At 43.4% G+C, this 15791-nt stretch overlaps 4 protein-coding genes across 5 annotated transcripts; all 4 read right to left on the reverse strand.

The window, feature by feature from the left end:
* Positions 1–5: 5 nt before the first annotated feature.
* LOC149741030 (GRIP and coiled-coil domain-containing protein 1-like) lies at positions 6–6950 on the reverse strand. 2 transcript variants are annotated; one of them, XM_089878531.1, is made up of 17 exons: positions 6633–6950; positions 6326–6438; positions 6251–6263; positions 5992–6134; positions 5783–5872; positions 5590–5718; positions 5078–5269; positions 4504–4685; positions 4259–4333; positions 4099–4187; positions 1685–1788; positions 1467–1628; positions 1074–1273; positions 887–965; positions 614–747; positions 313–378; positions 6–256 (listed from the first exon to the last, which is right to left on the reverse strand). In XM_089878531.1, exons 1-17 carry the CDS (start codon positions 6718–6720, stop codon positions 97–99), a joined length of 2019 nt encoding a protein of 672 aa, XP_089734657.1. In that variant the 5' UTR covers positions 6721–6950; the 3' UTR covers positions 6–96. The 2 variants fall into 2 exon arrangements, with proteins under 2 accessions (XP_089734657.1, XP_089734648.1); XM_089878522.1 differs by having other exon boundaries at positions 4075–4187; positions 6633–6949.
* Positions 6951–7860: 910 nt separating this feature from the next.
* On the reverse strand, positions 7861–11241 carry LOC149741031 (phosphatidylinositol 4,5-bisphosphate 3-kinase catalytic subunit alpha isoform-like). The gene has a single exon (XM_089878430.1). The coding sequence runs from the start codon at positions 11239–11241 to the stop codon at positions 8110–8112; it is 3132 nt and encodes a 1043-aa protein (XP_089734556.1). The 3' UTR covers positions 7861–8109.
* Positions 11242–12334: 1093 nt separating this feature from the next.
* Positions 12335–14631, reverse strand: LOC149741032 (replication termination factor 2-like). Its single transcript, XM_089878770.1, has 6 exons — positions 14334–14631; positions 14032–14108; positions 13371–13512; positions 13087–13216; positions 12731–12838; positions 12335–12671 (listed from the first exon to the last, which is right to left on the reverse strand). The coding sequence occupies exons 1-6, from the start codon at positions 14495–14497 to the stop codon at positions 12462–12464; spliced, it is 831 nt and encodes a 276-aa protein (XP_089734896.1). The 5' UTR covers positions 14498–14631; the 3' UTR covers positions 12335–12461.
* LOC149741033 (torsin-1A-like) lies at positions 14516–15703 on the reverse strand. The gene has a single exon (XM_089878704.1). The coding sequence runs from the start codon at positions 15626–15628 to the stop codon at positions 14597–14599; it is 1032 nt and encodes a 343-aa protein (XP_089734830.1). The 5' UTR covers positions 15629–15703; the 3' UTR covers positions 14516–14596.
* Between the last annotated feature and the right edge of the window lie 88 nt (positions 15704–15791).

Raw genomic sequence — 15791 nt, forward strand, 5'->3', positions numbered from 1 at the left:
AACAATTATATACAACGATATGATCACTTGTATTATTCCACCACTTTTATTGCACTAAATATACACATGGCACAAATATTATAATAAACACCAAAACTATTTAGTCCTTATCCCAACTCTCTTCATCTCATCAGGACTAAACTGCAATATTGTAGCGATCGCAACCAACATCTTTTGCTTTGCGTTCCCATCAACAGTAGTTAGGTATTGACACAACACGTTCTTCACATATTCATTGTTTGCATTTTCACGTGATCTATGACAATATAATGATGATTATGATGTCATACAACCCATTGTTACATAACTTACATTCCCCGTTTAATTTGTTCGATTTTTTCTTTCAACTCGGCGACTTGTTGCGCGTTCGCTTCGTCCCTGGGTGGGTTGGGAATATTAACACGCACATTGATTGCACATTGGTGCACATAATTGCGCTAATGCACCTAACAAGCATAGCATACCCTGGAATCTTTAAGATATCTATGAGTATCCAGCCTAAACTACACAACCAACATGAGGGTGACAAGAAGATCAGTGGTAGTGGAATGATCAACCCAAGGTTAATAAAGTGGCAAGTAGCAAATATTGTCACCTTGTACCACATACTTACTTCATTATACCAGCATCTTGTAGTTGTCTAACTTGGAGCTCGAGTTCTTTCTTTTTCCTTCTCACATTATTAATCGTCACATCTTTCCTTGCGAGTTGTTCAACATAATGCATGAGGTTTGTATCCTTGCCCCCCTGTATGTGGATGGTACTATCATGACATCATAACACATCATGACATCATAACGCATCATGACATCATAATGCATCATGACATCATAATGCATCATGACATCATAATGCATCATGACATCATAATGTATATTATTCAAACCTTTGTTAAAATCTCGGCAACAGAATCATCTGTGATGTCATAATCCCTTGATGCTGTTCGTTCAACATTCTGGTATTCGCTGGAAAACAAATCATTGAAGGTTGGTTGGTGTAACTGTATGGATACGCCTACAATGGTGGGAACATCCAACCTTGGACCTTAATATAGAAGCCCCCCCCCCACTAACCTATGATAAGTTGATGTGTAAACTTTAAGTTGTTTAATCTCTTTATCTTTATCCATTAGCATAGACACGGTTCGTTCACGCTGGTTCTTAACCTCTTGTTCAATACTTGACACTTGGTTCTTATGTTGCTCCAACATCTTCTGCGTGTCCTCTGCGTGCAACGTGGCTTGCTTGGCCATCGCGCGCTTATGTTCAACTTCCTAGGGATACCAACATGTTGTGGGTTAAGGATGTCGGAACATCTTACTATTCAACAGACCAAGGAACGAATGGAAGAATATGTCAACCTTGGGTAAGAAACACTTTTATTGCCAGCAGAACAAGACACCCCTAACCCAACTCTTTGCACCCCCCCCCAACTCACCATCTCCTTACACCCCCCCCCCAACTCACCATTTCTTTACACCGTGCCTCCAAATCCTCACATCTCCCACGGAGATTAAAATGTCGGTCCCTCGCAGCTTGGAGTTGTTTCCTCGCCTCCTCAAGCTCCCTGTTAGACCCGGAAGACCCCCCACCCCCCTTTATATTCTTGAGCACGGATTGTGCGCGAACCTGCGTGGTATACAACGTGTGAAATATATGTTATGAACACCACAAGCACCACCCACCTTGTATTTATCAAACTCTTCTTTTACTTTTAATAATTCTTCCTGTGATTCGAGATATAGTTGTTGAAAATCATCGCACGGGATTTTATTCGAAGATAAAATATCTGGGATTCACAACAGTTAGGAACATAGAAACATAATTAAAAGTATAATAAACAAATGTTTTTACGTCATTTTTTTTTTTATTCTTTATGGGTGAGGTCCTTGTCAAGGACCTGGGATTTAGGCCAGATTTGGCCCATTACCCCAACACCCGGAAAGCCCATTTAAGTCCTTCTTGCGAGCGGTGCCGCGACACCGCATCGCAGTCAGACGCGTATTGTTGGCACCATTTTTTATCCTCGTGTGCTTATGAGTTACCATACTTTTCAACTTTGTGTATGATTTTTATTTGATATGGCTGATAATTTGGAAAACCCATTAGTGACCGCTAGGTTGGAGCAATGTCCGTTAAGTGTCTTGCCCAAGGACACATACACCGATTAGTGTTAGTACCGCTGCCGAGCATCGAACCGGGGACACTTTGGTTTCGATGCAGGCGCCTAAACCACTGAGCCACGGCGCCGGACCATTTTACGTCATTATCCACAGCAGCCCCACCCACCCACAGCAGCCCCACCCACCAAACAACAGCCCCACCCACCCAACAGTAGCCCCACCTACCCCACAGTAGCCCCACCCACCCCACAGCAGCCCCACCCACCCCATAGTAGCCCCACCCACCCCACAGTAGCCCCACCCACCTCACAGCAGCCCCACCCACCCAACAGCAGCCCCACCCACCCAACAGTAGCCCCACCCACCCAACAGTAGCCCCACCTACCCCACAGCATCCCCACCCACCCCACAGCAGCCCCACCCACCCCACAGTATCCCCACCCACCCCACAGCAGCCCCACCCACCCCATAGTAGCCCCACCCACCCCACAGTAGCCCAACCCACCCCATAGTAGCCCCACCCACCCCACAGCAGCCCCACCCACCCCACAGAAGCCCCACCCACCCCACAGCAGCCCCACCCACCCCACAGCAGCCCCACCCACCCCATAGTAGCCCCACCCACCCACCCCACAGTAGCCCAACCCACCCCATAGTAGCCCCACCCACCCCACAGCAGCCCCACCCACCCCACAGTAGCCCAACCCACCCCACAGAAGCCCCACCCACCCCACAGAAGCTACACCCACCCCACAGAAGCTCCACCCACCCCACAGCAGCCCCACCCACCCCACAGCAGCCCCACCCACCCCATAGCAGCCCCACCCACCCCACAGCAGCCCCACCCACCCCACAGAAGCCCCACCCACCCCACAGCAGCCCCACCCACCCCACAGCAGCCCCACCCACCCAACAGCAGCCCCACCCACCCCATAGTAGCCCCACCCACCCAACAGTAGCCCCACCTACCTCACAGCAGCCCAACCCACCCCACAGCGGCCCCACCCACCCCACAGTAGCCCCACCCACCCCACAGCAGCCCCACCCACCCACAGAAGCCCCACCCACCCCACAGCAGCCCCACCCACCCCACAGCAGCCCCACCCACCCCATAGTAGCCCCACCCACCCACCCCACAGTAGCCCAACCCACCCCATAGTAGCCCCACCCACCCCACAGCAGCCCCACCCACCCCACAGTAGCCCAACCCACCCCACAGAAGCCCCACCCACCCCACAGAAGCTACACCCACCCCACAGAAGCTCCACCCACCCCACAGCAGCCCCACCCACCCCACAGCAGCCCCACCCACCCCATAGCAGCCCCACCCACCCCACAGCAGCCCCACCCACCCCACAGAAGCCCCACCCACCCCACAGCAGCCCCACCCACCCCACAGCAGCCCCACCCACCCAACAGTAGCCCCACCCACCCCACAGTAGCCCCACCCACCCCACAGCAGACCCACCCACCCCATAGTAGCCCCACCCACCCAACAGTAGCCCCACCTACCTCACAGCAGCCCAACCCACCCCACAGCGGCCCCACCCACCCCACAGTAGCCCCACCCACCCCACAGCAGCCCCACCCACCCCACAGCAGCCCCACCCACCAAACAGTAGCCCCACCTACCTCACAGCAGACCCACCCACCCCACAGTAGCCCAACCCACCCCACAGCAGCCCCACCCACCCCACAGAAGCCCCACCCACCCCACAGCAGCCCCACCCACCCCACAGCAGCCCCACCCACCCCACAGCAGACCCACCCACCCCATAGTAGCCCCACCCACCCAACAGTAGCCCCACCTACCTCACAGCAGCCCAACCCACCCCACAGCGGCCCCACCCACCCCACAGTAGCCCAACCCACCCCACAGCAGCCCCACCCACCCCACAGAAGCCCAACCCACCCCACAGAAGCCCAACCCACCCCATAGTAGCCCCACCCACCGCTTATATCGACAGGTTCATTACTTTTACTTGCAGCACATTTTAATAATTCCTGTAAACTCAACATTCGTGATTTTATTTCGTCGATCCCAAGGTCTTCATCTGATTTGTAGCTGGGGATGATAAATGTTAAGTTGGGACCACATGAGACCACAGCAACGTCACTACTATACACACAACATACATTGACAAACCATCCAATTTCGTTTTTAACGAAATATTTTCCAATTCAAGTTGGGTGTTCGTGTCTTTAAGCCTCCTGCACATAGATATCATACAGTTATCATATATAATCCATAAACATCATATATAATCCATAAACATCTTATATAATCCATAAACATCTTATATAATCCATAAACATGATCCATAGACATCATGTATAATCCATAAACATCATATATAATCCATAAACATTATATAGCTCACTGTATAGTTGACAGATCCTTCTGTCTCGTCCCATCATACAACCCCATAACGTTAGATATTTGGACCAGTCTCCCTTCAAGGTCTCCCACCCGAACTTCTTCGGCCTGCGCCATCATTCGCTCTCGCTGTTCCACTTCCGCCACACGAGAGCGCTCAAACTCAAGCTGGGCCATGTGATCTTTCTGTAGATGTTAATTTGGTTCAATAAATAAGTTTTACACCAAAGTTTAAAAATAGACATCACCAACACAAACAACAAACATTAACATTTATTTCTAATATTTGGTTAAACATTCACACAAACATGGCTATAATACAGGGCATGGGCTGCACCCCATCAACCCCATCAACCCCCCGACCCCATCAACCCCCCGACTCCATCAACCCCCCGACCCCATCAACCCCCCGACTCCATCAACCCCCCGACTCCATCAACCCCCCGACCCCATCAACCCCCCGACTCCATCAACCCCCCGACTCCATCAACCCCCCGACCCCATCAACCCCCCGACTCCATCAACCCCCCGACTCCATCAACCCCCCCGACCCCATCAACCCCCCCCACCACCCCTACCTTCATTCTACTCATCTCTGATTGCAGTTGCATCAATATTGGAGACGGTGTGTTCGCTTCATGCTCAGCGACCTCTAACCTCGCACGAACTTCACTTAACTCATCTTCCAGTTGACGAACCCGCCGTTTATAATCCTCGTGTTGTTGGACTTCGATCTCTGCAACCCTCGTTGCTGTGTTAAGGTCTCGCATCTGTGGGGTGATAACATTATGGTGCAGTCCATGCAATTTACCACTGCGTTAAACGGTTGAGTGGTATGTATGTTATTCACTACTGTGATAGAAAACATTGCTGCAGAATTATTTAAAAACACATATTATATATTTCTGATCATGAAATTGTATCTTCCCAAAAGCGAGCTTGCAACAAATTGGGGTAATAGGTTAAGTTTAAACAACAATTATGTTGCCACGGTAATTTACATGTGTGTGGTGTTATACCAACATGGGTTGTAACGCCCAAACCACCCCTCACCTCTACTAAATATATTAAAGGAAACATGGCGACTCACAGCTAACTCGAGCGACTCATTTTTGGTCCGTTCATCGTTTAACATTTTCTGGATTTCCCTCAAAATAATCGAGTGGGTTGATTGTTCTTGTTCGTGATCCGATTGTTGGTTTCGTAATTTTTCTTTCACCTTAAACCACAAAGTTAAACATCCGGTAACCCCAACCTGGTAACACCAACCCCACCATACCCACCCTAGTTAATTCCTCTCCCAATAATTTATTCTTCTCCAACAAAACTTGGGTTTCTTCCTCAAGCTTTGTTACTTCAACCTCGTGCTCATGCTATTAACAAACAAACAACATTATCTATCAAATAATGGATGTTTATGACATCACAACATAGCTACAATGTTGGGAGCAGCCAAGTTTAGAACAGGGGCAACAACATATGTATATAACACCTTGAATTGCTTTTTCTCTGCCTGGTAAACAAGAACCAACTTCTTTTTTTCATCGGACATTGTTGATAGGGATGTTGTTAGGGTGTGGAGTTGGGATTGTAGGTGTTGAATGTCGGGTTCCGTAGATTCATCTTCATTCAGGGCTGTGGGGTTGTATATATTGTGGTAAGGCATGTCAGGGTCCTAATAGCCGTATACACAATGCATATCAATCATAACCCATATATCTACCACCATGGTGAACATAGAATGCACCAACCTTCTGTGTTCTCCTGTAAAACATGGAAACATCATTAATATATGTCGTTATATGTCGACAAACATTGTGACTTACGTCAAGTGTGCTTGGTTTCTTCCCCCCACCACTAGATGGAGTTGTGAGCGCCTTCATGCTTTCCTCTAACGCTTCTTTCTCTTTTTGCAAACTTTTGTATGCATGGACGAGATCTATAGAAACAATATATATTTGTAAACTTTCCCAACCCATCGATACCAGCGCTGTGGCCTAGTGGTTAGCGTGTTCTGCTGTAGACCAGTGGTTACAGGTTCAAAGCTCGTCACTGCTACCAAAACAACCACCCACAAAGTTACATACATGATAACCACACCAAACACATATTATACATCACACGCGAACCCACCTCGTAACCTGCCTTCATAACGACTTATCTGATCCTTTTGTTTATCTATGACATCATAAAGCTCCTCGTTTTTGTTAAACTTAAACATTCTCTTGAGTTGTGTCGATAAAATACCTTCAACTTAAACCAGATACATTATATGAACAATATTAAGGTTTGTATTGATTTAACTGAGGGAACAATCTTTATTTATATTGTATAACTAGTATATAGGTCTAACCAACGTAATATAGAAACAACCGAATAGTTATACAAAGCGACCACACATACATGATACACCAATAACCTGTTTATTCCAAACACCACTACAAAATATAACTTACATAAACACACCACAGAAATAAAAAAGAGTAGAACGCGCAACTTTCCAAAACCGTGATATATTCTTTTTTCTATTCACGTGACCGCCAACTCCGTCCCCATTTCCCTTCGTCTCCATTGTAAAAGATAGGCGCATAGTATTTTTGGACGGTTTTAGCTGTTTCTTTTAAAAACTACACCAACTATTCAAGTTTGTTAGGCTAGTTTAGTTATTTGGTACGTTAACGCTTACAGTTTACCACTTGTTTAGGAAATTTAATTATTTAAAAAAATTAATTAAAATTTCAAACAAACGTTTTTTTAGAAATATATATGTATTAGGAAATAGTTTTTTTACACAATAACTTTAAAGTAAGTCAAAAAACGAAGAAAAACTACACAAAACGTCATCGACTCCATTGACTACAATACTAAACGGGAACGACCCGCGAAAGAGAGACAGTGTATCATGCTCTCTCCTTTGCCGACATTGGAGATGCGCCTTCTATTCTTTTTTATTTCTGTGAAACACACCCGCACTGTGTGCACTCATCCGTGTCGTAGCGATCGCTGGAATATATGACGTCATTACCACTCGCATAAAGACCATTGTTTGCGTCAATTAAACGATGAATTACCTTTGTTACAAAATAATATTTCGAAACCTTTTACTGTTTTAAGCCTTGATCCCCCAATAAATATTATACCATGAATATTCTTACTATGCACATTACATGTGCTTGGTATATTTGGTGTGGTTATAAGATTTACTGTACATACCATGTTTAATCATAATATACTGAATAGTGCTATGGTTTAATACATAGCGTATAATTGAACTAATACCTCTTCATACCCACGAATGCCCCCTTAAATATTATACAAGCTTGCAGATGGCTACACCCCCAGTCTAACAACAATGCTGATACAACATGTTTAATACAATGTATTTAAATCGACAATAATATAATGAAGAGCAATCGCACCTTTAGTTAAAACGGTGCAAACATATTTAAAAGTACCAACGACGATCAATATGCTGATTGATATGGAACAATAACCATTGAAACTTTACTTTGGCACAGCAAGCCGACGTGCTATACATTAAAACATGATGAAAATAGTAATCGACGCAAATATTGAACTTGATTTAAACAGACGTACTATGTTTTATGATTTACTTTCGCACACTGTTACGTACAGCGTGGCAAACCCAATCGACTTTGGTTGTCCATTGTTTATCTTGTGCTGCGGCCAAACAATCTCGAAAATATTGGACGGCTTGCGTTTCATCTTTCTCCACAGCAAGCGACGCACGAATGTATTCGATGTCATCGAACGAGGAAAGTTCTGGCAACCCTGCACCCAACATCATGCAGAACAAATTGATAATCAAGTTTGCACGCGATCGAATCGATAAATAAGCACGGCAGCAAAGATCCTCAAAGTGTTTGTAGTCGTAAGTTTTCGATAGCTCTGTTGTGGAACCTCGGCAAATTATTCTTAGGAAGTCACCGGGTAAAACGAACGGGACACGGTTTCTACAAATCCCGTATTTCTTCTTCTTATGGTTCAAGAAATGACCAAAGTCGATGTGAAACATTTGTCCGTTCTTCTTTATCATAATATTATCATTATGTCTATCAGCAATACCCAAGAGCAATGTAGCAACACAGTACCCGGCACACGACCGAGTGAAGTTATGAATAGCTTTGTTATATTGCTTCTCACCAGGGTTGTTGTCCTTCAACCATTGATGTAACGTTCCGTTCCTTAGTTGCAACGATCCAACCACCCCCCCCTTCTTCTGCACATTCATTACAGTTTCAGCGTTTTGTACGATCTCAATCATGCCAACATTATGTCCCATAGATATGCATATATATGGCGATATACACAAATCTAAATCATCACTCTGCCAAATCTCATCCATTACCCTTAGTACTTGTAATGTCAGCATATCTTGTCGTAAATCATCTCCATTCTTGAACAATATCCCGTGTACAGGTTGGAAATATTGAGCAAGTGGATCCGCGCTGTGCCACTGTAAGATTATCGGCCGCTTCGCTGATGATTTGACTTCACATGAATTATTTTGAAGATTTTCCAACTTGTAGGCTGGGTTGAGTGGGCTAAGGTTGTTTTGAAGGATTTCTTGATAATCTGGTTTACACAAATATTCCTTGAGTGCTTTTTGTGAAATATTGTCATCTTTTTGTAAGATGGTGTTGACATTTTTCAGCTTGGTGAGAATCTCTGTCTGCCTCACCAGTTGTGCGAGATACGGACCACATGATCTACAGTAAGCCTCAAGTAGCAAACCAAACTGTAGCGATACTTGTACGTCGAACATCTCAGATTTCAAATGCCAGAATAAATAATGTCCAATCCTAAGATTTTTGATGGCTCGCTTCAGTAAGAAACGAACCAGTGAGTTGTCGAGGTAAAACTCAAACTTGATCGCCGTAACAAGCTGTAGAAGATACTTCAACACCCCGTCGTCCGTCAATCCAACATCTAGACACTCGGTGGCAAACCTTCGAACTTTGGGGTCGGGATATTTGCAATCCAACAACTCGATAGCGTACTCCGGTGGCAGACGTGGCCACGAAGCGAGCAATGAGTAAAACTCTTTCACCAACTCCCGATCCTCCCATTTTACAGACTGTAACAACTTGGGTAACGATTGTGGGATTTCCTTGCAAAGTCCCCTACATCTCCATAGCAACATACGTTCGTCCTGGGTGAGGGGGGAAAGTGGGTCGCGTGAAACGATGTTCATCAACCTCTTCAAATCACCCCCATCATCAAGGGGGGGTGAATCAAACGCAAGCTCTGTATAATCTCCCTCAATCAACCCCTCGTTGGTTTGCGTGAATTCCACGTTTGCTCGATGCCCCTCAAACTCTAGTTCTAAACATGGGGTTTCTTTCATAGGGTTTGAACCGGTGACACCAATAGGGTTAAGCATCCCATCCATATGGCAGGGTGGATGCCATAACCTTACTGTATGTTGGCCTTGTATGAACTTACCAGTGTAATTATACAAAGGTATATTCGCCCACGCTAACGGCCAATGTTCATCCTTCTTCCTACGCACCCCACACACAGCAACACATAGTTTAGCGCATCGCGGTATATCGGCAACTTTAATATCAAACGTAAGCCACTGGTTCCACTTGGGCGCCTCCGTCCCCCCCAACTCCACCGTCTTCTTACCCTCGCATAAAGGTTTAGTTCCGTGATAAAGATTTGCGTAAACGTACAAATTTTCACCAACGTTCAGATAAATTCCAATGTTCACGAGAAACTTAAAGTTTTGCGTCAACATATGGGACATGATGGGAGGACGTGATTCTTTGTTGTGTTTATGTTTATTAATGTTAGGTTGCATATATGGCAGGTGGGGAGGAATTTTCGCCAATACTTGCTTCACCGACTCCAACATAACATCGGGCAGCTCATCACGATTTACACATTGACGGATATACTTATATTGACAAATTGGGAAATTTCCTTCCAGATATTCATTCAAGCCACAAACCTTCAAAACATAATGTTCGTTTATCGACTTGGTTGAATTACTTTGCGAGTTGTTAAAAGTTAAAACTTTCTTTTTCACAACTTCACTTATGATCATGGCGGGCGTTGTATCGCATGGTACACACACTGATGCGTGGGTTTGGAAGGAATTCTCCTGTACCACCCACACACGGATCACTATGTTTGTATTGCTTAGTAGATTCTCGGTCGTGTGCAGAGGCAGCTTAGGTGATGGTTCCACTCTGGGTGGGTAGCAATAAGCAATCAACGCATGTGGGTCACAACACCTGTTGCGCGCCTCAACCTCACTTTTACAGAAACTCGCAACATCTCGTCGAAAATCATCGACTTCAGGATTTCTTCTCCGCACAAACTCATCGATGGAAACCCCAACAGCTTGCGTGATCGATTGTTTCAACATTTTTTCCTCTCGATTCCCCTTTGCAGCAGTTAACTTCAAGATTGGTTGGAAAAGATGGATATCGCACAACCTTCGATGTTCGTCGTAAAATTCCTCCGTCTCGGCGTCCTTGGTGACACCAACAAACACGTAAGCGTTATTTTCCAACAATCTGTCGTACAACGGCTGTTCCTTCGCCATGTTCCATACCGTCTCCTTGAGCTCAAACAACCCGCATTCCCTCGAAGTTTCAAGCGATATAAAAATCCCATTGGGGAGGAAAATATCCACATAAACTTTGTTGGGCATGAGTGGGAACCCCCATAGTTCTCCCGACGCTGACGAATGCGTACTGGAAGGCGACATCTTGCTACATCTGGATGATATAATGGTGAGAATAAAACACAGGTTATAATCAACATTTATATTATAACACAGGTGTTCGGTTTCATACTCCTCGTGCCAGCTTACAAGTTACCACGTATGTAACTTATTTACCCTCGCATGGCAGGGCAACGACAGTCGTTATAACACGGGTGTTCTGTTTCATACACCTCCTGCCCGCTTACGAGTTACCACGTATGTAACTTGTTTATCCTCGCATGGTGGAGCAACAACAGTTGTTATAACACGGGTGTTCTGTATCATACACCTCGTGCCCGCTTACAAGTTACCACGTATGTAACTTACTTATCCTTGCATGGCGGGGCAACAACAGTCGTTATAACACGGGTGTTCTGTTCCATACACCTCGTGCCAGCATACAAGTTACCACATATGTAACTTATTTATCCTCGCATGGCGGGCAACTACAGTCGTTATAACACGGATGTTCTGTTTCATACACCTCGTGCCTGCTTACAAGTCACGTGTGTAACTTTGTGGGTGATTATTTTATGACAATTTGGACAACCCACTAGTGACCACTGGGTTGAAGCAATTGCGTTAAGTGTCTTGGACTTAGTCTTACCCAGGGACACATAAGTCCGCAGTAATAGTAAAATATAGTTGCTAACAATTGATTAATAACCCACTATCATTAGTTCACGGTCTCAAACATCTAGATATGCAAGAATAATGAACAAAATACTTACGTTTTCAAACCGTAAACAATGCATACGTTTCGTACTTAATGAATGCAGACGTACAGCAGCAACAACCACATGCTGCGCAACTTATAAATAAACGTTTAAAGATCCAAAACTTAAAAATAACTTTTGACAAAAACTTTATCCTAGTAAATATACATCCTTGATTGTTGATTAATGTATTTAATTATTCCCTATTTACGTTGTTTAAACTGTTTCAAGGAAATTAATATCTTACCCGGGAACACTGAAAGCTGGTCGCGATTTCGCCAGCGTTGTATATTATGACGTCATAAAGTCAAGATCATTGTTTAAACGGCGATGGCTTCTCACCGAACAAAAGATTTATTGAATACATGGAAACTTTACAATTGATATTGTGTGCATTTAATAAAATATTCACATTTATTACAATTTGCGATATCGGTAAAAACAAAATATTACAAACTGTACATGTGAGGGTTTACACGAACCATTATGTTGGGTGATATGTGGTATTTAGCCAGCGTAATGGTAGGGGTTATAAGTCACCCAATGACCATTTTTATCCTTGCCCCGTTTAGCCGATGGATGAGACGTAAAAAGTGATTTAAAAGTTTTGGTTTGAAATATTTTTTCTTCTTGTAGTTTGTGTTTTGCTCCGAGTACGGTCGTCGCGGATGAAAGATTACGAACCGTGTCCGATGTAACACCGGATGTTGACGGGCCCTGTGAAATAATCGAGTTATTTGTCTTAATATTTACCACTAGTGGCAGCAAAGATTCACCGATACTTCAGCGACGACAACTTTGTCTTTTTTCTTTTTAGTTTTCCCGTTTTTCAATTTCATTTCTTTCCGTTTCAACAACTTCTCCTCAAGTTTGGAAACCTGTTCCTGTTAATTATGAAGTTGTTGTTTATCTTGGAATTCGATAGCGAAGATCAAATTAATTAAAGCAACATAGAGAATTGGCAGCAAAACATACAATAAACTCGGTGAATTGTAGTTAATTCTAATAAAGTAAAATATAATTGTTTGAATAGTTTTTGTAAAGATACAAAGTGGGAATCAGTTGTAGGTAAGATTGAACAAAATATAACAAGAATTATTATAATTTATAACGATATAAAACAACATTTTACCTCGTTTCCATTGATAATTATGACATCATCAACGGTGTATTGTTTACAACACACGGGACAAACATTGTCGCGAACTTGTTTCAGCGCCCGATCACTTAACACACAGTTGCACGAACCAATGTAACTAAAACTGTCGATATATTTCTTGTTATGGAAAATATTTTCATAGCTTAACACAAACTTAGTTGGTATATAACACGCTGTATGATATTTTCATGAAAGGCACGACCAGCACAACCAACAAACTTATTTAACATCAAATATATTATAGTTTAATCACAAACCTGTATCTCCCATTCATTTCAATGCCAGCAACTGGACAAATATATTTAGCTGCGTTTGTATCGATGTAAGAATCCCCTTTTTCAGCTTTGTTGTCCCATGATGGATTCTTGGTGAGAACTAATGTGTGAAGGTCCTTTAAACCTATCAGGTTAACATATGTGAGTGACACCAACATATGTGTAGGGGTTGGCGGTGTATGTTGCATGCAGAGGTTACAATGTTATGTTGCATGCAGGGGTTACAATGTTATGTTGCATGCAGAGGTTACAATGTTATGTTGCATGCAGAGGTTACAATGTTATGTTGCATGCAGAGGTTACAATGTTATGTTGCATGCAGGGGTTACAATGTTATGTTGCATGCAGGGGTTACAATGTTATGTTGCATGCAGGGGTTACAATGTTATGTTGCATGCAGGGGTTACAATGTTATGTTGCATGCAGAGGTTACAATGTTATGTAGCATGCAGGGGTTACAATGTTATGTTGCATGCAGGGGTTACAATGTTATGTTGCATGCAGGGGTTACAATGTTATGTTGCATGCAGGGGTTACAATGTTATGTTGCATGCAGGGGTTACAATGTTATGTTGCATGCAGAGGTTACAATGTTATGTTGCATGCAGGGGTTACAATGTTATGTTGCATACAGAATACCCACCTTTAATATGATTCATCTTTGGTTTATCCTTATCTTTGTCCAATAAATATTCAATCACGGCATCTTTGTTGTACAGCCTGTAAACATTAATGTGATTGTTTATCCGTTCGAACACAATAACAAAGGTTAATTAACGGTAACACGACAGTCATTAGAACACGCTAAAGGTAAATAACAGCGAGTTGCAAATATTTAGTTAAACGACGGCAATCATCACATTATTTTTTTTATCTTTTAAAAACATAACGAAGAACAAATTTATCGAAACAAAAGTGAGAATGAAATAAACAACAATCCCCCACCTTCCCAATTCACAAGCAACGATTGGTTCCGTCAGTAGTTGGTTTGTTAAAACACAATATTTCCATTTCATATCAAGTTCAACTTGTTTCTCGGTCGTTTCACTTTTTTGTTTTGTTCGAACTAGTTCATGACGTTTCGGTATGGTACCACCATCGCATCCCATGATTACTTAACCACTAAATCTATACAAAGCACACAATATTAGTAACTACATTATACAGCACGATTAATGGAACAACATTTATGATTGAAGACACAATGATTAATCTAGAACTACAAGCCCAACTTTTTGAGCGATCTTTTTACAGCCCGATTTAGAATAGAGCCGCACAGTCTTTGGCATCCATTGTAATTCATCCATTATTTCTTGCATTTCACTCGGTGTTAACTTTCTTGCATTGAGTCTTCGAACTTCATCCATCACACAACTTTCCACATGCTCGCGCTCCAACGGGAAGAACGGGACGAAATGGTCGATGAGATTCCTCTCTACCACACCACTATTCTTCAATCCACTCTTCTCATTGAACGCGACTTGTTCAAGTATCTCCTCCATGTCCGATAACTTGATACCACTTCGTGAGTTCCCCAGCTGCCACGCCTCGTAACATTTCTTGTTGATTTCTTGACCCCCAGTATTGCTGAGGAAAATGAAAATAGTTTTTCGATAATCCACCCCGTGTACCACTGGTTCGTTGCCCATATATGGTTTCAATGCATCCACCAACCCCACTGGCATATGATCTATCTCGTCAAATATAAATATGGACCTTCCACACTTACTAACGTTTCCATGCAGCCATGATTGAAGTTGGTCTTTATAAATCCCAACTTTGTCCTGATGTTTGAAATCCACCTCAGCGTTGAAAACGTGAACGAACGAACTTTGTAAATTCTTCACGTACAAATTCTTAACGATCATCTGTGCGACGTAATTCTTGCCACTGCCCGTCCAACCATGAAATGACATCACAAGAGCTTTTGGTGGGTTAGGGTTGACAAGATGATGTTTCACTGCGCGATACACAGTTTTTTCAACTAAATGTTGGCCGTATAGTTTGGTTCGAAGATCATGCTGCAACCCTGTCATGTTCGGTTTAATATTATGTTTATCACAACATTCCATAAGTTTGGCTTTGCATCGAAACGAAGATAAACCAGATAACTCAGCTACCATTACCAGGGCTGACGTCGCAGCTGTCCCGACGACCACCCCCATCGATATCGGGTCGAGGAATGCAAAACATCCGGGGAGGAAATAAATAAAAACCAACAACAAATGTAACTTATCCATTATCAAACAATAGCATCTGTAACAACATTACATTCTTTTAAAGAAATAATAAATAAGTTGCGTATTCACAAAACCTTGTTTACAACCTAACGAAGTTGTAACTTACCCGTGACAACTGTCATATATTCCCAGTGTTGCACAAAATATACATCGTTTTTATTTC

This window comes from Ciona robusta, chromosome 1, assembly GCF_009617815.1.
Source record: "Ciona robusta chromosome 1, ASM961781v2".
Taxonomy (NCBI): Eukaryota; Metazoa; Chordata; class Ascidiacea; order Phlebobranchia; family Cionidae; genus Ciona; species Ciona robusta.

Excerpts from the sequence above, each read along its gene's own strand:
- LOC149741030 (XM_089878522.1), bottom strand. The coding sequence starts at position 6,720 with ATGTTTAAGTTTAACAAAAACGAGGAGCTTTATGATGTCATAGATAAA. Across the intron at positions 5,719-5,782 it reads TGGGAGAGGAATTAACTAGG|GTGAAAGAAAAATTACGAAA; the intron begins GTGGGTATGGTG and ends TTGTGGTTTAAG. Across the intron at positions 257-312 it reads GAACAAATTAAACGGGGAAT|ATCACGTGAAAATGCAAACA; the intron begins GTAAGTTATGTA and ends ATATTGTCATAG.
- LOC149741031 (XM_089878430.1), bottom strand. The coding sequence starts at position 11,241 with ATGTCGCCTTCCAGTACGCATTCGTCAGCGTCGGGAGAACTATGGGGG.
- LOC149741032 (XM_089878770.1), bottom strand. The coding sequence starts at position 14,497 with ATGGGATGCGATGGTGGTACCATACCGAAACGTCATGAACTAGTTCGA. Across the intron at positions 13,217-13,370 it reads GAAATGAATGGGAGATACAG|TTTTAGTTACATTGGTTCGT; the intron begins GTTTGTGATTAA and ends ATATATCGACAG. Across the intron at positions 12,839-13,086 it reads TAATTATCAATGGAAACGAG|GAACAGGTTTCCAAACTTGA; the intron begins GTAAAATGTTGT and ends CATAATTAACAG.
- LOC149741033 (XM_089878704.1), bottom strand. The coding sequence starts at position 15,628 with ATGGATAAGTTACATTTGTTGTTGGTTTTTATTTATTTCCTCCCCGGA.